The sequence below is a fragment of the Trichosurus vulpecula genome, chromosome 3, assembly GCF_011100635.1.
Source record: "Trichosurus vulpecula isolate mTriVul1 chromosome 3, mTriVul1.pri, whole genome shotgun sequence".
Classification (NCBI taxonomy): Eukaryota; Metazoa; Chordata; class Mammalia; order Diprotodontia; family Phalangeridae; genus Trichosurus; species Trichosurus vulpecula.
Window position 1 is genome coordinate 160455272 of NC_050575.1, and position 25111 is coordinate 160480382.

General features: G+C 44.6%; 1 protein-coding gene across 1 annotated transcript; it reads right to left on the bottom strand.

The window, feature by feature from the left end:
* Positions 1–330: 330 nt before the first annotated feature.
* On the bottom strand, positions 331–25067 carry BSPRY (B-box and SPRY domain containing). Its single transcript, XM_036749858.1, is given in 9 exon segments — positions 331–1182; positions 2060–2184; positions 4938–4963; positions 6869–7099; positions 8090–8188; positions 13647–13896; positions 13898–14036; positions 14039–14189; positions 25008–25067. Coding segments are annotated over 9 exon segments (1608 nt in total). The 3' UTR covers positions 331–655.
* Positions 25068–25111: the final 44 nt, after the last annotated feature.

Consider the following 25111-nt stretch of genomic DNA (forward strand, 5'->3'; position numbering starts at 1 on the left):
CTGGCCCACTAAATTTAGCACCTGGTAGGAGAGCCTACCTAACTGAGCCTAGGATGTAGGGGCCTGAGGAGCACCCTGCATCCAGAAGGCAAGACAATGGACCCTGGTGAGTCCCTGAACAGAAGTAAAAGGGTTATAAACATAGACCTGGCAGTCACAAGCAGTCACTGCCAGGGAAACCAGAAAAAATAATCGCCAGTGAAGTCTGTACACAGAATGTGACAGCTAATGATCCCTTCAGCTCATCTGCCCCTAGAGATGAGGAGATTGATGCCTAAAGAGATCCAACAACTTGTTCAGCATCTCACAATGAGTCAGTGGCAGAGCTGAGACCAGAACCTAGGCATCTGACTCCCTGCCCAATTTTCTTTCCACTATTCCTTCATCACCTTTCCCTGTCCTCCCATATCAGGTACTTTAAGAATGGATGCTAGGGAAAAGAGACCTGTGGCACATTGGGATGAGGGCGGGCACCTCACCAACACCCAAGTACTTGAAAAGTAGGACCCAGATGTGAAACCCACCTCAGTTCCATCTTCCCACCACTATCTGCCTCTGGTGATGGCTACCGGGCATGCACAACGGGGAAACCTGGCATCATGATGTTGAGGGTGAGTTGGGGAGGGAACCCTTTGAGCATCGTGAGAGAAGGCCATCACTGAACAATGGAGATGTTCTGGTCAGCCACAGCAAAGACAGGAAAGATAGGACCCTCAAACTGGCTGTGGTAGGAACACAAGAGGGCACCTGAGCTGGGTTCATAGAACAACAGCTCACCTGCTGCCAAGTCCAATAACACCCCAATACGGTCTGGACAGCGTAACAGTGCCAAAGGCTGGTGCTGGCCACAGTGCAGGAAACGAAATTCCTGGTCATACCGGGAGAACACCCAGGAGAATGCATTGTGGCCAAGGCGGGTATCATTGCCAGAACCCTTGCGGGGCAGCTGGCTCGAGGAGACTCCCACCTTATAGGCACAGCTGTTCTCTACATTCACCATCCAGGCATGAAGCCCACCCTGGAAGGAGGTTGAGGCCAGGGCATTGGGCCAATGGTCAAAGCGCTCTGGGCCATCTGCATAGGCCTTGGACTTCTTGGGGTTGAAGGTAAGGGTCTTCCTGTCCTCTGACAGCTGGAGAAAGGGACTGATGGTCCTCTCATCCACTCGAATGTCCTCAGTACCTGTTGGAAATGTAGTTTTTAAGGAAAATTTCCAAGCCTTCTTTGAGCTCCCCCACCCTCACCAACTCTCCAATAAGAGTTCCCGTCTAATCCTCCAGATTCTTCAGAAACTCAATAATAGTAACAAAGATACCATCCATATGTTAATTGTCATCTAATCCACACAAGAGCCCTGTGAGGTAGGCAGGACGACGTTGTTATTATTACTTATACATATATTGTTATATTAGAATTACTTATATGTATATCTCCCCTGATGGAATGTAAGACCCTTGAGGGCAGGTCTGCTTTGTTTTTGACTTTGCTCCCCTAGTGCTTAGCATAGTGCCTAGGACCAAGTGTGGGGCTTAATAAATGTTTATTGATTGATCAGGCCCCATTTTACAAATGGGGAAACCAAGGTCTAAGAGGTAAAGTTGCTCAGCTGAAGACACAGAGCCAGGGACGGGGAGAGCCAAGACCAGGTTTTGACTCTCAGTCTATGGTTCTTATCACTATGCCACCTCATCTGATTTAGGCACAGTCCTCTATTAAAATGCTAGTACACTATGAAGAAATAACATTAGATCTGTCAGCACATAACTCCTTAAGGTATATTAATTTATCCTATCTTTTGTGTTGGCAGCTTTTCAAGGCCAAAGACCTGAAGAAGGAAGGGGTTGGTAGAAGGACAGATAGGCCCAGACCAGGGATACTATCAGGGGAGGGCCCAAACACAAAAGATGGGGAAGAATGTGATTGTATGGGAAGGATCACACTGATTTATATATCCAACCTCTCCCAGACATGTAGTTTTACAAACCCAGAAAGCCAAGCCCCCTAGCAAGTCAGCCACAAAATCTTCCTTAACATGTTAACCAGAGAACAAAATCCTGACCTGAGAGGCAGCAGAGAACAGCTGATGCCCAGAGCTGGGTTAGTAATGGGCTTCGCACACATTTCTGATTAAAATTTAACTTCTCAGATTCCTGGGGATCCAAGATTCCCTCAGCTTCCTCAGTCCTAATGGAAGAAAACATCGAAGGTCACTGCAAATTCCAGAATGTTCTACAAGGGACAAAGGGCCTGAACCACATAGGAGAAAAGAAGCAGACCCCACAAGGCCCTCCCAGTCCAAGAGGGATCCTCAAGTCACTCATCCATGGAAGAGATCCTTAGAGCATGAGCATCACCAGATCCCTGAGGACTTCAAAGGAGGGAAGGAAAGAATAAGAGGTGACTTCCTTTACCAGTTCCAGTATCATTAGGGGAATCCCAGTGATATAGCCTTAGACCTCACAACATCCACCTACTTGGTCTAACTTCATAGGTATAGAGAATCCCTGCTCCAGACCTCTCATTTCATCAGGCTAAGGAGCTCAGGGTGTGGCACTTCCTCTCCCAATATATGTGCACACACAGGTGCTAGTGCTGCCTAAAATCCATGTCTTGCTACCATCAATGGTTACAATGCAAACAGAGAGGTTGTGAAATATGAGGTTGCACAACTAACCTTCATACCTAGGTGTGTGTTAGTTTATTCAGATCACTTTTCTTGACTAGCTGGAATTAATGAATTATATGAATAGGAGATTTGAACGTGTGTGTAGATAACAGGGAAGGGGAAAAATAACTTGGAAGTAAAGCATGGAAGTTATCTCAGACCTTCCCTCCTTGTTCTGCCCAAGGGGCACTCTCCATCGAAGTGGACTTTGGATTGCTTCATAGCCCTTTGCCCCACACCATTCTGCCATCTTGGAACTTTAGAACAGCCAATCCTGACAGCCTTTTTCCCCAATTTTTATAGCCCCCTTCTCCAATCCCAGGTAAGTCCAGGCTATATATCACTGCACCTAAGTAAGGAGCTCACTGTTTGTCTGAAGAAGTGATCTTTCAGAGAGGTAGCTTGGTGCAATGGATAGAACACTGGATTTGGTATTTGGAAAGAAGTGAGTTTGAATCCTACCTCTGACACCAATTAGCTGAGAGACCCTTAGCCAGCCACTTAACCTCTCTGAGCCGCAGTTTTCTCATCTGTAAAATGGGGGGGGGGGACCTCAATGATGCTTCTAAGTCTATGAAATAAAATTTCTTGTAGACCTTTCTTTGGATTCCTCCTTTATATTTCCATTCTGATTTGTATTCGAATTATGTGTGCCCAAATCATATCTCTCCTACTAAATTTTAAACTCTTGGGATTTCAGTCCCTATCTTTCTATCCCCAAAACTACTAGAACACAATGTCTTGCACATAGCTGGTGCCTAGTGAAAGTCTGTTGAATTTAATTAGAGTCACCCTAGCTTTAAAGGGGCCTCAAGGTTTAATGGCGATAGCTCAAATGGCCTGGAAGAAATTGATTTCAAAAAGAGAATCACACATGGGAAAATGAAGACAGCAAAGAGAAATAAAGCAACAAGAGCCCTAGATAAGGGCAAAGCTAGTTTTCCTGCCGAGTCTCTGGCCAACAAAGCTTCTTTGTAATAAAGACAAGAGAGGAACTGTCTCCTCCTGACAGTGCTGCATCTCCAATTAGCTGCCCATCCTAGGCAGGGCCCTCCAGTTCGGGATGGGGGCAGGGATAGATCCTTCCTTCAAGTCCTTTTCAGAACCTCAACCCTTCAGGAGAGAAGCTTTCACTCCAGACTAATGGAGTCCTAAAGGAGAGGCTTAGATGCTAGATACAGCTGGAGGCTAAGAAGCTTAGCTTGGGGGAGGGAGGGTTAATTCAGATAGGTGGACATGTCACAGTTTCGGGTCACAGCCTAGACCTGGTCAGGGAATGAGAGACATCAGCTTATCCCACCACCCCCCCGCCGCCACCTCCCCAAAGCAGATGACACTTCTCAGTTTGACAAGCAAGTTTCCAGCTAGTCACTTGAAGACTTCTGAAAGCTGCTGCTGTTCCACATTGAGGTATCAAAAGAAAGTATCCAGATTCAAATTGGCAGCCGTTGTGGGGAAAGTACCGGAGTTTCTCAGCCCGGTCCTAACAACCCATGTGTGAAACAGCAAGAGGAGGCAAGGAGGATACCAAGGGTAAGGGACACATCGATACTTCATCCCAGGTCTTTCGTTGAGCCCCCAGGACTCAGAATCATCATCCTATACCACAAACTTCTATGCCAATTATGCCTAGAATCCTTAAGCTGAAAAACAAGTATCTCCCAAGCAACAATTGCAGTCTCGAACAGAGAGTGTAGAAAAAGAGCCTCGGTGACAATCTTGACCCCAGAGAAGAGATAGGAGAGCACCTTCCCTCTCCCCTCCTTGTAATAGAGAGGTAGGGGACTATAGAAGGTTGTACACATGATCAGATGTGTCTTAACTGTCTTTCTTTGTTACAAGAAAGGCCAGCAAATATGGTAGTTGATTAGGGGGTGGGTCCTGTTCCCTATCTGAGAATGACTGTAAGGTAAAAACAAAACTTATTTCAGTGCTACTGTCCTAAAACCAATGTCCTCAAAGAAGGAGCAGTCTCGCAGGATTCAAGAACTGGAGGAGATCATTTAGTCTGACATCTATCCCATAGTTTCATAGGATTAGGAACTAGAAAGGACCTTAGGGTTCATTTTAATTCATTTACCCTTTTTATAGAAGAGAAAACTGAGACTGCCAAATAAGTTGACTTACTCAGTGTAATACAAGGTAGTTTCAAAGCAAGGACTAGAATCTAGATCTCATACTGGTCATACTGGTCCCACTCTATATGCTGACCCACACTGACCTGCCTGGCTCCAGGTTTACACAGGCTCTGGGAAACAAGTCACTGACTCACCTCTCAAAAATCTCCCGCTCTGATTGCTGTAAAGAGAAAAAAATCATTTAGCAAGTTAGATATTTTTCTTGACATTGAAAGCCTGCATTTTGTCATGAACTAGATACATTAAACCCAGTCTGGGGGAAGAAAGAAATTAGTGACCTTTCTCCTTTCCTGTCAATTGTCACAGAACTCAGACCTGATGAGCAACCTTGACAAGGACACCAGAAACAGCAGATCCCAGGATGACTGCAGAGTCCTATAACCCTGGTTTCTGGACGCAGTGGTCAAATGTATCTCCCCCCAGTGACCCACAGTTACCTACAGTATAAGATTATATTCTTCAGCCTGGCCCTTCACAATCTGGCTCTGACCTCCTTTTTCTGGCCTTCTGGCCTCTTACTGTTCCCCTAAAGAAGCAAACAAACCCCTCTGCTCTAGACAAATTGGTCTACTCACTGTCCCCCAAATACTCTTTGCCCTACTACCTTCAGGCCTTTGTCTAGGTGGCTCCCCCCACCTGAAATGCCCTTCCCATTCCTCTCTACCTACTGACTCCTACCCATCCCTCAAGTCCCACTTCTTCCAGGCATTTCCTTCCCACCACCTCCCCTTCCCCCAGCCCAGTGATCTCATCCTTCTCTCAACTCCTACAGGATTCATGGTCTATACCCACTTGCACTACTTCATATGCATTGCCCTGTATTATTCATTATCTTTTCCTGTAGTTACTCTCACCAACTAGGCTAAGCTCTTCCAGGCCAGAGACTGTGTTTTGTATATCTCCTGCCATATCAAGCCCAGCTCAGATGATTACTGCTCCAAGAATCTTTCCCTAATTCCCTTGATCAATAGCATTCTCTCTTGAACCTCGCCAAGCCTTTTGTTTTGCATCTCTCCTGGGCATTCATCAAATAATTTGGGGTTTTATAATCATCTTAGTGTCTTATCCCTCTAATGGATGGTAAGCTCCATGAGGACAGGAACTGGTTTTTAACTTTGTTTCTCCCCCAGGACTTAGCATGCTTAAAAAATGTCTGTTGAATGAATAAACAGATCTCTGTATCCCCCATAGCACCAGAAGAACGCCACAAACTTGGAAGCCTCTCATTCATATTTGCTAACTGAATGATTGTACCAACTAACTAATGGAGACATTTCCCCAGCTTTCAAATCGTGATTCTGAGCAGGACAAGTCAGATGTCTTCAATGCCTTTCCTTAGTCCATACTTCAGGGCAGGAGACCCCTCTGTTATGTTTTCCCTCTAAGGCTCATGTCATTTTAAATAAGTTTCATTGTTTGGTCCTTTCTTTTTTCCTGCCTGTCTCTCTTCCCACTGGAACCTTCCAAAAGGAAAAAAGGAAAGCTGAAAGTTCTTAGCCATCTTCCTTTCTTCTGAAGGGAAGGGTGGGCCTGTATCTACACAGTGCCAGAAAAAAAAATGCCAGTTGTCCCTGGTGTTGGTCCCAACTAAAGACTGGTCAAGAAAATAAAACTCGAAAAAAAAGTGTTTTTCTGAATTGTTTTAAAAAAGGTGGAGGAGAAGGAAGGAAAATCAGAGGCTGCTGAATAGACAAACTAATAAACAAAAAGCTTTCTCCAAAATTTTCTAGCTTTTTTTGAGCCTTTACATGTATGATTCTCATCCTTGTATATAGCACAGTGCTTGGCACTTAATACTTAATAAATGCTTTTCATTCATTCATTATATAACAAACATTAGAATTATTGTTTTCTATATTTATATTTATGTACTCTATATTTATGACCCCATTCACTCCATGAATTCATTCCAAATCACCCCATTCAATCTGTAAAAGGCCCTAGAATGTAGTACACTTCAATTTTCCCCAAAATTTCCATTGTAACATCTCCTTTCCCCCCTTGCCCCAACCCTAAATAAAACTAAATAAACATGTCCCCACCCCAACCTCCCGCCCTGGCTTACAATAAGGCTGTGGTCATCGAGATCAGTGAGCATGCCCACTAGCTTGGTTCGGATGGTGCCGAGCTTCTGTAAGGCCTCTGTCCAATGGGACCGCTGGGTCAGAATGCTCTGGTGGGCTCGCTCCTCCTCTGCATGTACCTGCTCTAGCAGCCGCTGCTCTTCGCTCTCACACACATTCCTTACCAGGCTCAGCCGCTGGATCACCACCTCACGGGCCCCACTGGCCATGGTCTGGAGAGGAGAGGGCAGAAAAGGAGCCAAGGAAAGCATTCTTAAATCCCAAAGGATTCCCAGCAAGTCAAGGGCAGAAAGACTACTTGTCAGCTCAGTCTACTACAGTGCAAAGAAATTCGGGATTCTGGCCCTACTTCTGCCACTAACTCACCTGCTGCTCATGGGCACCCTTCCTCCCTGCTCCTCTTCACTTCCCTTTTATGCACTGTCCTCTTATCAGATTGTAACTTTCTCAAGGGCTCTCATAGGTATCCCCAGCATTTAATATATGCTCTATCTGTTGAACTCACAGTATAACTCACCACAGACAAATCGCATCCCTTTCTGAGCCTCATCTATTGAGTTTCCTTATTTATAAATGCAGAGGGTTGGACTGCACACTTTTCTACAGTCCCTCCCTGTTCTAACATTCTTGGTTCTAAGGTTTCTTCCCATCCTAACATCCCATGATTCAAAGAGAGCTGAGTGTAGCTGCCTCTTTGACAATCTATTCTCACAACTGGGGATGCAATTCAGAGTGCATAACCTACCACAACACTAACAGAGTGAATAAGGTGAAAAAAGAAGTGATTTTGAGGAGCACATACAATAAAAAAGGGTTTGTGGAAAAGAGGCATTAGAAAAATGCATGCATCTAGGGGAATTATCTGTGATTTCTAATTATTCATGCTTTTAATAGCTGAAATCCTGTCATCAAGAGTCTTTTATAGCCACTGACTCTTAACCCCTGTATTGAACTAGAGGCTAGACTCCTCTAACAGATGGGAAAGAAAGCCATGCCTAAGAGATGGCAGGAAGGAAGTAATCCTTCCCAGAATATCCAGATCTACTCAGTAGTGATGGAGCCAGGTACCCACCCACTTTAGGGTGACAGCGAAGAGAAGCCCAGGGGCTCTGGCTTCTTGTGGCTAGAGAAGCCAAGATCCGGGCCTAGGAATCCCAGAGTCTACTCCCAGGAAGAGGGTCAAGGAACGAGAGGGAAGTTACCGCTGCATTTTGGTTTTTCCGAGGCAAAACTTCAGCCATGTATTTGGTGATGCCAGCACTCTGTAGCTGCAGCTTCTCACACTGATCCACTATCTTGTTCTGAAAAAAGAGGCAACAGCTGGGGTCTGGGCAGAGGCTTCCACAACACATGTGTTTATTAAACCCTTACTTAGAGGAGAGAGCCTTGACTTGGCCCCTCTTCTCCCTACTCCCAAGCCCCGCACTCCCCATCCCCACCTTTAATCCTTTCTACCTTTGGCACATCCACCAAATGAAATCTCTTCCTTTAGTTCAGAGCAGTGACCTCTGTTGAAGTGCCAATCAATAAAGGAAGTGAGGCCCTGAACCTTTACCAGCCACTGACAAGTCAAGGTGATGGAAGTAGGCCCTGAACCCTTGAGGCAGAGATGGCAGGAGGAAGGACTGGAAGATGCTGAAGGATTTCAGGCAGAAAATTTGGCGTTTCCAATCACAGTTTTGGCAACACCTGTTCGTGGTACCTTCTATGATGAGTGCTGTGATGGGTCCCAAAGTAAAAAACACTGTTTACCCTTTACAGTCTAGTAATGAAAAAAATAGAAACTGTGAAGCCCTTCACAATCCAGCTCCAACTGTTGAGGTTTAGGGGTGCTGAGACCCAGAAATCACAATACATGGGTCCTGCCCAAATGAATTCAACCCAAGCCTTCTTTCAGCCAAAGAAAAACATAGTTTATTAAAAATCCGCCATATTGGCCAGACTGTTAAGGAATCGGAACATTTGTAACACTAATGTAAGCAGGCTGGATTGAATCTGAGCACCTTAATGGAGGTGAGATGAATCATATATACAGAAAGACTGGGAGGGATCCAGGGTTGGCCAAGTAGTCTGGGATGATTGAAAGCGGGGTCAAGGGAGGCTCTTAATGGGAGTGGCCAGTAGTCTGGGGTGACCAGGAACCAAGATTGTATTAATGATGGGAAGTAGCTGAAGGCAATCGGGAGATAACACACAATGAAGGGTTAGGCTAGATTAAGGGTAAGAGAGAACTGGGCATAGCAACAACAGAAGGCTTATAGCCTCAGGCGAATGACAGATGGAATGATAGATCAAGTGGGGGAAACTCAAGGAAAGCCCTAAGTGGGGTTTTACCCGGCCTGTAGACAAATGAGGCCCAAATTCTTTTAGGGTAAGGGGCAAAAGTCTCACCCATACCCAATCACAACCTGTCTTTGTAGGCTAATTCCACATTCTTCCCTCTCACACAGTTTTCCTTTCAAACAGGCTATTCCTCACATATGACATTCCATTTCGTTCCCAGGTACCACTCCTGGTATGGACAGCACTCTCTTCTTGTTTCTACCTGCAAGGATCCCTAAGCACCCTTCAAGTCTCAGCTCAAATGGCATCCCTTAGATGCCTTTCCCAGATGAGCACCCCCAGTTGAAAGCAGCTAGGTGAAACAGTACACAGAGTTCAGGGCCTAGAGCCAGGAAGACCCGAGTTCAAATTTGACCTCAGACTCTTACTAGCTGTGTGACCCTGGGCAAGTCACTTAAACATGTTTTCCTCAGTTTCCTCATCTGTAAAATGAATTGGAAAAGAAAATGGCAAACTACTCCAGGATCTCCCCCAACAAAACCCTAAATGGGCTCAGACTGAAAAGACTGAACAACTCCCAAATGAATTGTTAATGACCCTCCCACATACTTACATACATCCCACATACCTCCCACATATTTACACACATTTATCTGTGCTCTTAGTTTCCCCACCTAACATAACAAAGACAACAAAAGTAAGCTGCCTGAAGGCAAGGGCAGTTTTCATTTTTGTCTAGATTCCCAACATTTACACCAAGTAGGTGCTTAATAGGCAGTAGGCCCAAAAATAAAGTTTATTCTCAACACCATCCCGATAAAGGAAGACCAATACAGGATGGAGAATTGCCCAAGGCAGGATATGATGAAAAGAGACAATAAAGAGATGTAAGGAGGTCAAGATTATTATCTTTATCTATAGTCAAAGAGCTTGCAGCATATGCAGAAGGGACTAGACTTAACTTTCTGTGGCTCCAGGGGGAAGTTGAGGGATTTTAGTTCAACAATTGGATCTATGCAAAAAGATGGAGCAGGAGGGAAGAAAGATTCCTGTCATCCATTGAAAATATTTAGGCTGAAGCTGGGTGACCTTATATCAGTGAAGTTGTTCCTCTGACAGATCAGATTTTGCCTTATCTTGGGAGGAGGATCTGGTCAGCCTCTAAGCCACTTCTCAGCAGCCTCTGCTACACCTCCTTTCTATGGTAACCCAGACCCAGCTTTTGGTGCCTTGGCTTGGTTAGGTCAAGTCATCTTTTGCCTTACATGGGCAGGGGCCAAGCCTCCACACCACTTCCCCACCTGGCCCACTCCAAAGGCCTACTTCTCTATCCCCTTCCCAGCTCCCTTTATATATATAGTATTCCTCTGTTAAAATGTAAATTCCTTGAGGCCAGCAACTCTTGCTTGCTTATGTCTGCATTTTAGCACAAGGTAAAGCACTTAATAAATAAATGCTTTATCTGTCTATCTATCTATCCATCCAGCCCACACTCAGACAATGATCACCACTCCTTAGTCCTTTCCCTGGATATTGGGAAGTTGAACTACTAACTATTCCAATTCCTTTGTCCCACAAGGGTTCATTAGTGCATTCCCTTCTCACTTCAGTAGAAGGTTTAGGGAATGACCAGTAGCCCAGAGTGACTAGAGGTTGAATCTAAGGAGGACCTTGATGGGAATGGACAGTAGCCTGGGGTGACTAGAGGTCAAATCTAGAGAGGATGTAGGTGAGAATGGGGAGGGGAGGGGTGATCAGAGGTCAGAAGCCAGGAACCAAGAGAATGGGATTTGGATAGGATCAAGGGTGGGAAGCAGCTGAAGGCATCTGGAGGGTAACTTACAAGGAAAGGCTGGGCTAGGCTAGGTTAAGGGTAACAGAGATTTGGGCAGAGCAATAATGAAAGGCTTATGGCTGCAGGCAAATTCCTCATCTAGTGGGAAGATTCAAGGAGAGTTCAAGGGGGCTCCCACAGCCTACATCCCATCACTGGGATCAGGGGTTCCTTACTTGGGGTCCATGGACCCTTCCCAGAGTCCATGAACTTGGATAGGAAAAACATTCATCCTTATTTTCACCAAACTTGATTTCCTTTGTAATCCTATATATTTTATTTTGTGCATTTAAAAATGTTATTCTGAGGAGGGGTCCACAAGCTTCACCAGACTGCCAAAGGGGTTGGTGATACACAGGTGCCTTGGAGTGGGTGAGTGGGACTTCTGGACTGTCTGAAGGACTGTCCAGGAGAGGAAACAGGTTTGTTTTTCTTGGCTCCAGATGGCAGGAGGATCAATATGGGGCTAGGGAGGAAGTCAGGGGGAGACAACTCCAAAAGGAAAAACTTCCTACCAGTTATTACAATAACAACTCACACTACTATAAGCACTTTTAAGATTCCCAAAGCTCCTTCCTCAGGACAACCCCACCAGGATATGATAGAAAGGGGAATGGGCTGCCTCAGGAGGAGTGAGCTCCTAGTCTTTGGAGGTCTTCCAGGCAGATTGGATAGCCATGCTACAAGGTCTCTGAGGCCCCTTCAAGATTCCACGAAATTCTTCATCACTAGGTCGGCGGCTGTTTGAGCAAGAACCTAACCTGGGCCTCCAGAGACTGCCCCCATGCCATAGGGCTTGACTTAAGGGTGTAAAAGAAAAACACTTACTTAGCCAAACTGTAAGGAGGTTAGGAAACAGTTTCAAATGAGCTAAGGAGTTAGTGCCAGAGGCTAATTTCTGATGCCATCTATACACTTTTGGGCCCTCTCTTTGAGTTTCTATGGCATCTAGTGGGTAGAAGGGGGAACCAAAAAAACCCTTTTCAGGATTTATTTTCCAGTCCCAGTTCCAGTCCAGTCTGAAGGGGCCTCCTTAATGCTCAGAGACCTGAGAGGACCAGCCAGAGAGATTACCTTGACCCAGAGGATACCTGTTGTGGTCCTATAAAGCTAATGTAAGGGGGGGATTAAAAAAGGACTCTCCCCCCAAGATCCTTCAAACCTCTCACCCACCTTATTTATGTTAACCAAGCTAGTGGCCATCCCTAAAGGGGTAGGAGTGTCCCAGTAACAATTACACTCTGCCCTGCCCAAGTTTATCCAGGTGAAATCTAGTTAAAACCAACAGGAAGGGCAGCCAAGAAGGGATAAAGCAGTCTCCAAAGGCAACAGGAAACTTCTTTGCACTCTACCACCCTGAGGTTTCAATCCACCCCTGCCAATGTGTGATAACTGGCCAAGTCACCTCAGCTCTGAACCCCATGTTCCTCATGTACAAAATTAGAGGATTGGTCTTCTCTAGATTCAATTCAATTCCATTCAGTAAATATTTATTAAGCACAGTGCCTACGTGATAGGGATGCAAAAAGAGGTTAAAAAAAAACAGTCCTGGCCCTCAGAAAGCTTACAATTAACAGCTATTATATACAAGAATTTTATAAGGATACAAGGATAAAATTAAAAGAGAGAAAGCACTGTGAGAGGGGTTGGGGAGGCTTCTCTGTAGAAGGTGGGATTTTAGTTGGAACTTAGAGGAAGATGGGCAGCTAGGTGGCATAGTGGATAGAGTGCCAGGGCCTGGAATCATGAAGATTCCTCTTCCTGAGTTCAAATCTGGTCTTGGACACTTAGCTGTGTGACTCTGGGCAAGTCACTTAATCTTCTTTGCCTCAGTTTCCTTATCTGTAAAAAGAGCCCGAGAAGGAGATTGCAAGCCAGTCAAGTATCTTTTGCCAAGAAAACTCTCAATGGGGTCATGAAGAGTCAGATACAACTGAACAATAAAAGGAAGATGATTTCTAAATTCCTTTCTAATGGTGGATAATTCTATGTGGAAGTGAGGAACAGTGTTTGCTTTGGGGGGTGTTCGCATGTATATCAGCCTCAGGGCTTTTTTAGCATCAGTTGGAAGAACTTTCCCTGCTGCCTCCCTGAGCCCAGGCTGACCAACAGCAGCTCCAACCGAGCTAGTGGCCCAACAGCTATGCCTCCATCCACCCCCATTCCCCTCACCACTATTCCCTACCTACCCCCTCTCCAGTTACCTGACTCTCCCAGCCAGCTCCCAGCCTCCCAGGCTCTGCCCGTGCCCAGGCCTTCTAGTACATCTCTCCCCAACCCCCAGCATCTCCCCGCCCCAACACTCACAGATGTCCCTTCCCTAGCTCCAACCGGGGGTGGAAAATGCAGGAGACGGACGCCCACTATGCTGGGAGATACAGGGAACCCGGGCTGAGATGACCGGCCCTCCTAAGCCAATACTGCACACTCAGCCTGTCCACCTGCCCCGATGCTTACACTCAAGCCGTCTCCACCACCTGCTACTGGGGCTCCCCGCGCCCCGCAACGCATTCCGGAGGGACCGAGTCCCGGCTCTCTCCCTCCAGGGCGGCCAAGCTGACCGCGCGGACTGCGGAGCGCCCAGCCCCGGGGGTTCTCCCACACACCGCCCCATTCCTTCCACCGAGCCCCGGCGCGCTCACCCGCAGCTCCTCCGCCCGCTCCTCCGCCCTCCGGACGTGGTGCTCGCGGCACGGGCCCCCCAGTCCCTTGCAGCCGGCGCACACGAGCCGCCGATCGGCGCTGCAGAACCATTTCAGCTCCTGGGCGTGCACCGGGCAGCTCGGCGCTGACTCCACAGGGGGCCCCGGCTCCGGGTCCGGCTCCTTCAGGGACATGACTCCTGCAGCCGCTCCGGCGACTCCACCTGTCTCAGGTGGCGAGGGTGGAGGGAGGGCGGGGCCCGGGCCCAGTGCCCACGGCCCGCCCCGTCCTAGGGCCCAGCCTCGGGACCGCCCCATTCTTCCCCGGCTTCGGGATTCGGGCCGAGCCGAGTGACACTAGGAGCTGGCCCGCCCCGCCCCTGCCGCCCACCCTCGGGAAAATTCCCCCTCCTGGCACCTTTCTCCCACTGGCTGTGACCCCAAGCCTCCCACGCCTGGGGGCCCCCCACTGCCGCGGACCGACTGCCAATAAACAATCTTCCTGATCCCTGAAAGCCAATTTACCACTCCAAGTCGGGGATTCTACCCTAGAATCGTACAATTTAAGTGGTTCTATTTCGTGAGGACTTTAGAGATCATCTAATGTCCCACCTCCTGGTTTTGCACGTGAGGACACCAAGGCCCAGAATGGGAAGGGTTATGATAGAATTAGAACCCAGGTCTCCTGACACCCAGTCTCGTGTTATTTCCATTGCCCTGCTGTGCCCCGGTTCCAGCACTCAATCCTGACCCCCTCCCCTTCCCCAAGGACCCCTGGACTCATAGGGACAGTTAGATCCTGAGTTTTGACTTCAAAGGGTCAGTGTCTCTTCCTAGACCCATTGCCCCTACCCGGGGTTCTTCCTGTAAAATCTTCCAAAATACGTTCCTGTCTGTTTCCCCAAATGTCGGTAATAGAGTTCTCAACTCTTCAGAAAGGTACTCAGTGTACAATATCGATAGCAGGTATTGCAGTTTTTATTTCATCTACCACAGAAAAAGGAGCCCCTAAACAAATACAGAGGAGCAGCTAGGTGGTGCAGTGGGTAGGGCATGGGAGTCAGGAAGACCTGAGTGAAAATTTGACCTCTGACACTTACTAGCTAGTGTCCCTGGGCAAGTCACTTAACCCAGTTTATCTCAGTTTCCTCATCTGTAAAATGAGCTGGAGAAGTAAATGGCAAATCATTTCAGTGTCTTTGCCAAAAAAACCTCAAATAGATTCACTAAGAGTCACAACAAGTGAGCAACAAAAATACAGAAACATGCATCACTGAATGCATTAGATTAATGGGCCATTCTACTTCCCCCTTTCCCTCCTAACTTGGCTGGAGTCTTCCATTGGTAACAGCCACACTGGTGATCCCCTTCTCCAAAGAGCCTACTCCTCTTTTGCCTTGCTGGGCTATTACTGTCCTGCCCTCAGTCCTGATGGTGGAGGCTGATCCTGGAACAAGGCCCCAGGCCAAGGTAGGTTGGGATCACTTAGCCCTACAACTCCACCCTTCCCACCTGAGATAGGAATTGTTGGAGTGGCTGGGGAAAGTCTGGACCCCCGAGCAGTCTAGTGGGGGAGGGAAATTCCCCACCATGCGCTAGGACATAATTGGGTCAGTGTCCACTTTGTATAGCCATAATGTTGGATTGTCCTTCCAACAAGAGTTCTTCTCCACTGACTCTCAATGACCTATACCAGGGGTTCTCAAAGTGTGGTCTGGGAGTCTCAAAGAAACTTGTAGAGGATCCACAAAGTCAAAACTATTTCCTTAATAATAATACTAAGAGAGGGGCTGCTAGGCGGCGCAGAGCACCAGCCCTGGAGTCAGGAGGACCTGAGTTCAAATGTGACCTCAGATGACACACTTACTGGCTGTGTGACCTTGGGCAAGTCACTTAACCCCAATTGCCCTGCCTTCCCCCCTCAAAAAAAAAAGATTCCAAAAAAAAATAATACTAAGATATTATTTGCTTATTTAAGTACTCCTCACTCTTCCAACTATGCATCCATGTGAGGACAGATTTTCTTCAACCACACAGCAACATATCACAACAGATTGCATGCAGTAGCAGATAGGACAATCCTGCTGTCTTTCTAATAAGCCAGACATTAAAGAGATTTGCAAAGATATGGAAAACAATGCCACTCTTCTCACTAATTTTTCTTGTTTTGGAAAATATATTTACTTTTCATTAAAAATATATTAACATAATGTATTTGCTATTGTTTTTAAATGAATTAATAAATATTTTAAATGAGCTAATAAATAGGTGAACTTTTATCAGTTTTAATTTGTAGTACAGTAAATATGAATAGCTATCACCCACATAAGCAAAAGCTCTTTGGGGATCTCAACATCTCTTTAAAAATGTGAAGGCGGAAAGTTTGAGAATTCCTGATGTGCTATTTTGGAGTCAGTTCAATCACTAGGAGGCAACTAGAGGAGTTCCCTGTGTCCCCAGCGCAAGATTCACCTCCATGAAAGGTACATTTAGACAAAGACACATTCCCTCTAATTTCATCAAGCTGATTAATGGATAAAAGAGAAGATACTCATCGAATTCATCCAGAGCTTCCTCTTTTACATACTGCAAAACATCCTCCTCACAACTTGAGTTTCTATTTACCCTGTCGTATTCTACTCCCCCTTTAAGGTTCCCAACCTACTCTCTTGATGACAAGGTTGTTATTCAGTCATGTCCAACTCTTCATGACCCCATTTGGGGTTTTCTTGGCAAAGATCTTAGAGCGATTTGTCATTTCCTTCTCCAGCTCATTTTGCAGAGGAGGAAACTGAGGCAAACAGGGTCAAGTAACTTGCTTGGGGGTCACAGAGCTAGTGAGGATCTGAAGGTAGATTTGAACTCAAGAAGATGAAGCCTCACTCTAGGTTCAGCAATTTATCTGTTGTACCATAAGGGAGGTGGTTCAGATTATTCTATAGCTGAAAAGTAATTGAGGTAGAGAAAGGGGGAATTGACTTGACCAAAGTCACACAATAGAATATGAAATCAAAGGGGCAACTAGATTGCACAGTGGATAGAGCACCGGCCCTGGAATCTGGAAGACCTGAGTTCAAATCCAACCTCAGACACTTACTAGTTGTATGACTCTAAGCAAGTAACTTAAATCTGATTGCCTAAAATCAAAACAAAAACCCTTGAATTCAAGTCTTCCAACTCCAAAAACAGCAATATTTCCATTATAGCATAGCAGACCTCTCCCCCTACACCCCACAACCATGTCAAAAGCTCCCACAGAGGCAATTAGGCAGCACAGTGGATAGAGTGCTAGACCTAGAGTCAAAAGATCTGAGTTCAAAATAGGCCTGTGAGACCCTGGGGAAGTCATTTTATCCTAATTGCCTCCAAAAGCAAACAAAACAAGGTAGTGGGGTGGAGATATTTCAGTCCTATCATCTCTATTTTACAAACAAGGAAAACAAGGCTCAGGGAAAGTGGAGGATATGCCCAAGGTCATATAATATAGTAAGTGTCAAAATTGGGTCAGATGCAGGTCTTGGCTGACTCCAAGTCCAGTACTCTTTCCTCTACACAGAACTTCCTTTCAAATCCATTACAAATCCCCTCATTTTGCTTTCTCTTACCTTGGAACCAGGTTTTAGGCTTTTGGGTTTGTTTTTTTTCAGAGCAGTCATGGTAATTCACCGGAATTTGGTCACCCCCATTCCCTGGGCTCTAAGCAGCAAGCATTTCTCTTGGAGTTTTTCTTATCATGAGTTCCCAGCCTTCCTCTATCTGTCCACTCTGTTCCTCCTCCTTTTCCCACTCTTTTCCCTACCCTTCCCGTTCCCTCCCTCAAGGATCAGCCAGCCTGCTAGCTTAACCTTCCTGTCATTCTGCTTCAGCCCCTTAAGCCCTAATACATATTTCCTGTAGATGCTGGAAGCCTTCTGACTGGTTTTTTAACTGTCTTGTGCCAGTGACAACTGTCAAACTGTGGGTTTGCTTTTTTTTCCTCATCTTGGTCACATCTATTTTCTTCTAAGAACTCATTGCTTTTCCTGTAACACATATTATTTGTGTAACATCACAATATATTGTTTATCCCAAAAGCTGCATTCGTTAAAGCCTAGTGTCCCTGTAGAAGGGAATGAGAAGCTGCTGAAGTATCTTTCCCAAGAAAACCCCATGGACAGTAAGATTCGGACACAACTAAATGACTGAACAAGTGTCTCACTGATGAGGGAGGTGATAGTCCCACTGTACTCTGAGACAGTCTCTGAGCTTACTGCAGTACTGTCTTCACTTCTGGGCACCGTATTTTCTCTTAATTGTCATGAATTTAACAATTAACTTCTAATTAACAATTAACTTCTTTGATCCTTCGATGGATTTATGATCTCTCATGGATGTAAGTATCCTTTTCCCTCCAAGGGTGCAGATTACACAACCCATTCATTGCTCATCGGGTTCATTCCAGACACGGGAGACAGCCAATATAAGGAAACAAAGCTGGGAGAAAGGGAAGGGGGAAAGGATTAATTAAATGCCTGCTATGTATCAAGTGCCTACTATGTGGGGCCCTGTTTCTCTGATTTCTGTGTGCTAAGAGCTTTACAAATATTATTGGATTTGATCCTCACAACAACCCTGAGGAGATAGGTACTATTATTATACCTACTTTACAGATGACAAAACTGAGGTAGAAAGAGGTTAAGTGATTTGTCCAGGGTCACATCGCTATTAAGTGTCCAAACTCAGGTCTTGTATGTTCAAAACAGCGAGTCGGCCAATGTTGCTGGAAGGGAGTAATATGTAAGAAGATTGGAAAAGCAGAAGGGGCCATGAAGAAATTTTGATACCAAGAAGAATGGTATGATTCTAGGTGTAAGACAAAACCACTACAGCTTATCAAGCAAGGGGAAGGAGACAGTAATGTGTGCTGGTAAATATTTAACAACTGGCTCTCCAAAAAGTACTCACCAATACAATTTTAAGCTTAGTCTGAATTATAAACATTTTCTCCAACATTTTCTTAGGTCAAGGCAATCAATGGAACAATAAACCAAGCCCTGATTTATAGCTTGGGGATCCCAAGGTGTAAGTACTCACACTGAAAATTTAGCAATCCCCTATTGAGAGCCAGTTTGAACTGGTTCCAGCACACCTGTGGAAGGATGTGACATGATCAGACCTGCATTTTAGGAAAATCACTTTGTCAGCTATATGAACATTGGATTGGAGTGAGGACAGATGAATTATTAAGGGCCTGAATTAGGATGGTGACTGTGTGAGTGGCAGAATGACAAAGAAATATATCACATGGAGATTCCACTTCCCCATCTCCTCCAAAAAGTTCTAGAAAATATGCCACATCGAATCCTATTCATGAAATCGAAGAAAAAAAATCTTCATGAGTCACTTTTCCAGCTCAGATTGATTTAGGGAGACAGAGAGATCCCAGAGGAATAGACATATACAGATAGAGACAGAAAGTTTGAACCTCTGAAAAAAAGAGGATCAGAATTTTTTTTTTTTAATTTTTAAACAGAGAAGAATTTGAAGTAGACACTGAGTCAGAAACAAGGGAGAAAAGAATTAAGTTCAAAAGTTTCACTGTACTGGCTGATTGCTGTTCTTCTAATGGGACTCATTCCTATACCTTTGTACTGGTGGTTATGGAATGTTTGACCTCTTCACTTCCACCTCCAAATTAAGCCAATTTTTATATTTGATAAGGCCAATTCAACGGTGGGTATGAGGGAGGATGGCAAAAAAATATTTTGGAAAATATCATTTAGTGGTATGAAATGAGACACCAAAAACTTGTTGGACTTATAAGTCTTCCCTCCTTCCTTCCCTCCTTCCTACCTTCCTTCCTTCCTTTCTTCTTTTTTTCTTTTTGCTATTGCCAAAAAAAGGACTTGCTAAAATTCATGTAAGCATAGACCATTTCCTCCTTTTAATATCACATTCAGGATATAACCTTAGTAATGAAATTATTGTGACTCATTGTCACATTGCCACTTTGCTCTTTGAAAAGCTCATAACAGAAGACCAACAATGGAATAGAGTTGGCCACTGCATCTTAAGAGACACTAATATCTCACATTAAAAAGGCAAGAAAAAGCTGTTATAATAGAAGGGAAGTGGGGGGAGGTGAAAGGGAATGAGTGAACCTTACTGTCATCGGATTTGGCTTAAGGAGGAATAATATACACACTCAATTGGGTATCTTACCCTACAGGAAAGTAGGGAGGAAGGGGATAAGAGGCGGGGGATGATAGAAGGGAGGACAGATTGGGGAAGGGGTTAGTCAGAAGCAAACACTTTTGAAAAGGGACAGGGTCAGAGGAGAAAATTGAATAAAAGGGGACAGGATAGGATGGAGGGAAATATAGTTAGTCTTTTACAACATGACTATTATGGAAATGTTTTGTATAACGAAACAGTATAACCTATATTGAATTGCTTGCCTTCTCAAGGAGGGTGGGTGGGGAGGGAAGAAGGGAGAGAATTTGGAACTCAAAATTCTAAAAACAGATGTTAAAATTTTTTTTTACATGCAACTGGGTAATAAAATATATAGGCAATAGGGTATAGAAATCTATCTTGCCCTATAAGAAAGTAAGGGGGAAGGGTGGATAGGGGGGAGTGGGGTGATAGAAGAGAGGGCAGACTGGGGAAAGGGACAATCAGAATACATGCCATCTTGGGGTGGGGGGAAGGGGAGAGATGGGGAGAAAATTTGTAACTCAAAATCTTGTGGAAATGAATGTTGAAAACTAAAAATACATTAATCTTAAAAAAAAAGAGAGACTAACAAACTGGATCAGGTCCAGAAGAGGGTAACCAGGATAGCATGTCACAGAATTACAATCAAAGGATCTGGGGAAAGTTTCACCTGAGGAATGAAAGACCTAACCCAAAGCCAAAAATGCTGGATACAAAGAAACTTGTGAACCAACTCAAAGATAGAAATATTTGAAGAAAATAATCATGTCTCCCTTATGTCTTTCATTGAGCATGTCTTATCTCAGCCTACCTGATTGTAGGTTCCTGGAGAGCTTTCTATTTCACATACTTTGCACATAATAGATGCTCAGCAAATGTCTATTGAATACAGGAATGTTTGAATGAATGGTACCAGTTTCTCCAGTTAGAAAAGGGCATAGATTGGGGTTTTTTACCCTTCTCATTTTACAGATGAGAAAACAACAGCAAATCTAAAGGGGTCACGTAGGATGTGGCAAGACTGAATAGAAGCCAAGTCTTCGGACTTCTAGTTCAAATTTATGGTTCCAGATACATCATTTGTTTTCTTCGGGGACCCCAAAGGGTCCATGAAAAGACAGTTGGAAGAAGCTGGTTTTGAGGAAGGATTTCAAAGAAGAAGGAAGAAGAGACAGTCATAGGAGTAGTTAGTGTAAGTTAGGTAGGGTAGGATTTCTTTGCTGCTCTCCTCCTCCCAGCTCAGTTGATACAATCATAGAATGTCATCACAAATGATGAGGTTTGAATGTGTTAACAAAACTAGCATCCTATAATCCGTTTATGAAGAATGAACATCTCTCTGGTTGAGTAAAGGACACCACTCCGGTTAACTGAGCAAATAAATTAGCCATGCCCCCAAGAGATTAAAAAAAAAAAACAAAAAACTAAGCCTTGGGAGATTTCAACTAGATTGCTGCAGACCTAGAAGAGTGAATTTCTTTCATTAGCAATGTAGTTTTGAAGGGGGGGCCCCTCTGGCCTCTCAGGATTCCTACAATTTGATCTTTTCCCGCCTTTGCAGCCTTTTTACACAATACTCTGCTTCATTTATGCTACACAGGCTAATTTGCTGTTCTTCTAATAGGACCCTCCACCTTTGCACTAGTAGTGGTGGAATGCTCCACCTCCTTACCCCCACCCCTAAGTTCCTCTGACTTTTATTTTTGGAGGCAATCAAGGTTAAGTCACTTGCCCAGGGTCTAGTGTTTGAGGCTAGATTTGAACTGATATGAAATCCCCACTCCAGGGCTGGTGCTCTATCCACTGCGCCACCTAGCTGCCCATACTTTTAACACTCATTTCAAACCTCACCTTTTTCGTGACTACTTCTCCCACCTAATAGTGTTTTCCCTTCCATCCACTCTCTCTATATGTCTTGTAGGTACCTAATTATTCACATGCTGACCTTCCTATTAGAATGTGAGCTCCCTGACCACTTAGTAATCTCCAGTTGCTAAGATATTAGTATTTTTTAATGTTAAGCTTCAAGCCAGCTTTTACACTCTCCAAGCCACCATCATCAAGATGCTTCTTAATTCTTTTTCACTTTCTGCCATCAGAGTGGTATCATCTGCCTATTTGAGATTATTGGTATTTTCTTCCAGAGATCTTAATTCCAGCTTTTGATTCATCTAGCTTGGCATTTCGCATGATGTACTTTGCATATAAGTTAAATAAAGCGACAACATACAGTCTTGTCATGATCCTTTCTCAATCTTAAACTGGTCAGTTGTTCCATGTTCAGTTCTAACCGTTGTTTCTTGGCCAGCATACAAGTTCCTCAGGAGACAAGTAAGATGAACCGGTACTCCCATCTCTTTGAGGACTTACTATGTTTTGTTGTAATCCACACAGTCAAAGGCTTTAGTATGGTCAATGAAGCAGAAGTTAGTGTTTTTCTGGAACTCCCTTGTTTTCTCTATAACCCATCAAATGCTGGCAATTTGATCTCCAATTTCTCTGCTGCTTTGAAAACCAGCCTGAATTCTCTTCCCACTCTAGCCCATCCTACATACCGCTACCAAAGTCATTTTTCTTAAGCACACTTCTCTCTGTGTCATTCTCTTAATTCCAGTGGCTCCCTGATGCCTGTAGGGTGTAATAGAAACTTGTCTGTTGAGTTTGTAAAGCCCATCACAACCTGGTCCCAACCTAGCTTTTCAACCTCAATGGACCTCACTCCTTTGCACACTGCCATTTAGCCAAACACGTCTTCTCCCTTTCCTTCACGCAGGACACTCCATCACCCTTCTCTGTGTGTGCCTTTGCATTGGTCATTATACAGGGTGTCCCTAAAGTCTGGACACATAGGAAAATTGATGGCAATGTGGAGTTATTGCATCGAGTTCACGTGAATCTTGCAAAGCGCATCAACCTTTGCATCACAAACGAAGGAAATCACATCAAAGATGTTATTTGTTAGTATTCCAATTAAATAAAATGTGGTTGAAAATTTCATTCATTTCATTTCTTGAAAATATGCATTTTTGCTTATGTGTCCAGACTTTAGGAACATCCTGTACATTGCAGGGTAGAGCCAAAATGACGGCGTGAAAACAGGTCATTATACGTTGCCTGGAATCCTTCTCTTCTCACCTTCATCTCCTGAACTCCCTGGATACAAAGACAAAGGGTCCCTACCCTCAAGAATCATAGGCTCAAATTTGCAGCTACGTGCAAAGGACAATCAAACTGCATACTCTTTGATCCAGCAAACCGCTACTAGGTCTGTATCCCAAAGAGATCATAAAAAAAGGGAAATGACCCACATATACAAAAATATTTGTGGCAGTTCTTTTTGTGGTGGCAAAGAATTTGAAATTGAGGGGATGCTCATCAATTGGGGAATGGCTGAACAACTCATAGTACATGAATGTAATAGAACACTATTGTGCTATAAGAAATGAGGAGCAGGCAGATTTCAGAAAAACCTGCAAAGACTTACATGAAACTGATGCTGAGTGAAGTGGGCAGAACCAGGAGAACATTGTACATAGTAACAACGATATTGTTCAATGGTCAACTATGATTGACGACTTGGCTCTTCTCAGCAATACAGCGATCCAAGACAATTCCAAAAGAATCATGATGGAAAATGCTATCGACATCCAGAGAAAGAAGTGATGGAATCTGAATGTATAGTGAAGCAGACTATTTTCACTTTCTTTTTTCAATTTTTTTTCCTTTTGCAAACTATAATTTTCTTTTTTTGCAAACTGTTTCTTCTTTTACAACATGATTAATATGGAAATATGTTTTACATGATTGCACGTATATAACCTATATCAAACTGCTTGCTGTCTTACGGAGGGAGGGAGAAAATCTGGAACTCAAAATTTTATTTAAAAAAAGGAATGTTAAAAATTGTCTTTATGTGAAATTGGAAAAAATAAAATACCATAAAAAAGAATCATAGGTTCAACCATGATTCTAGAGTGCTAGTGATGAAACATGCTACCCACCTTGAGGTCCTTTACATTGAGGTCATGACCAGGTGACCTCTGTCACCTTCTTGACAGAGGGGTGATGGACTGAAGATTTCCTTCAAGACACAACTAAAATCCCACCTTCTACAGGAAGCCTTTCCCCATCCGCCTTCGTTCTAATGCCTTTGTTCTTTGTTATTTCCAATTTATCCCATATGTGTGCATACCTGTATCTATATATAAAATCTTGTTTGTGCATAACTGTTTGCATGTTGTCTCATCCATTAGACTGTGAGCTCCCTGAGAGCAGGGATAGTCTTTTCCCTTTCTTTGTATCCCCCAGCACATAGCACAGTGCCTGGCACATAGTAGACAGACATTCAATAAATGTTTACCAACTGACTGAAGGTGAGGAATGAGACGATGTCGGAATTTGTTTTGCTTAGCTAGGAATATTTGTTGCAAGGATTTTCTTTTTCTTCCTTTTTTTTTCTCCCAAAGAAGGACAGGAGGTAGGAGCGAAAGGAGCTTCAGAATAAGAGTGTCAAGCCCCCCAGCCCCACCCTGCCTCCCCAAGTGAGAAGAAAACAGAAGGTCCAAAGGCATGAGTTACACACGGACCAGCAGAGCGGCTTTGCAAGCTACACGCTGACCTTATTCTAGAGTGTGCCTGAAAAGCCAGCTCTGAAGGACATTCACGGTCTCACATCCAGGCCTCTCTCGTTCTGCTCTGGACGGAGGTGCCCGTTTTGTTGGGTGTTCGCTAGATTAAGAACGTTTTTTTAAGTAAAGAAAGAATCATGGGATCGTACGTGTCTGGAAGAGACCGCTGAGGCTATCTTGTCCAGCCTGCTCATTGCACAGTGAGAAAAGCGAGGCTCGGGGAGGATCGAGGGACTTAATCACAGCCAACTTTCACATAATGGTTTAACCGCTTTGCAAATATTATCTCATTTGAACCTCACAACGACCCTGGGAAGTGGGGGGCTATTATTACTGCACCCATTTTACAGACGAGGAAACTGAGGCAGACAAGCGGTCACGTGACTCGTCAAGGGGTCACCATCGGTTAGGTGTCTGAGGCTGTATTCGACCCCAGGTTTTCCGGCCCCAGGCCCAGCGCGCTATCCATTCCACAGCACCATCTTGCTGACTTGCCCAAAACGGCACAGCTCTCTGACATCAGAGGCACAATTCGAACCCCGGTCTGAGAGCTGATGGAAGGGGCGGCGGCCAGGTATCTTTCCAGGCCGGGGTGCATCAGCGGGCTTTCCTAAGGACCCAGTCTGCGAGAGTACAGGAATC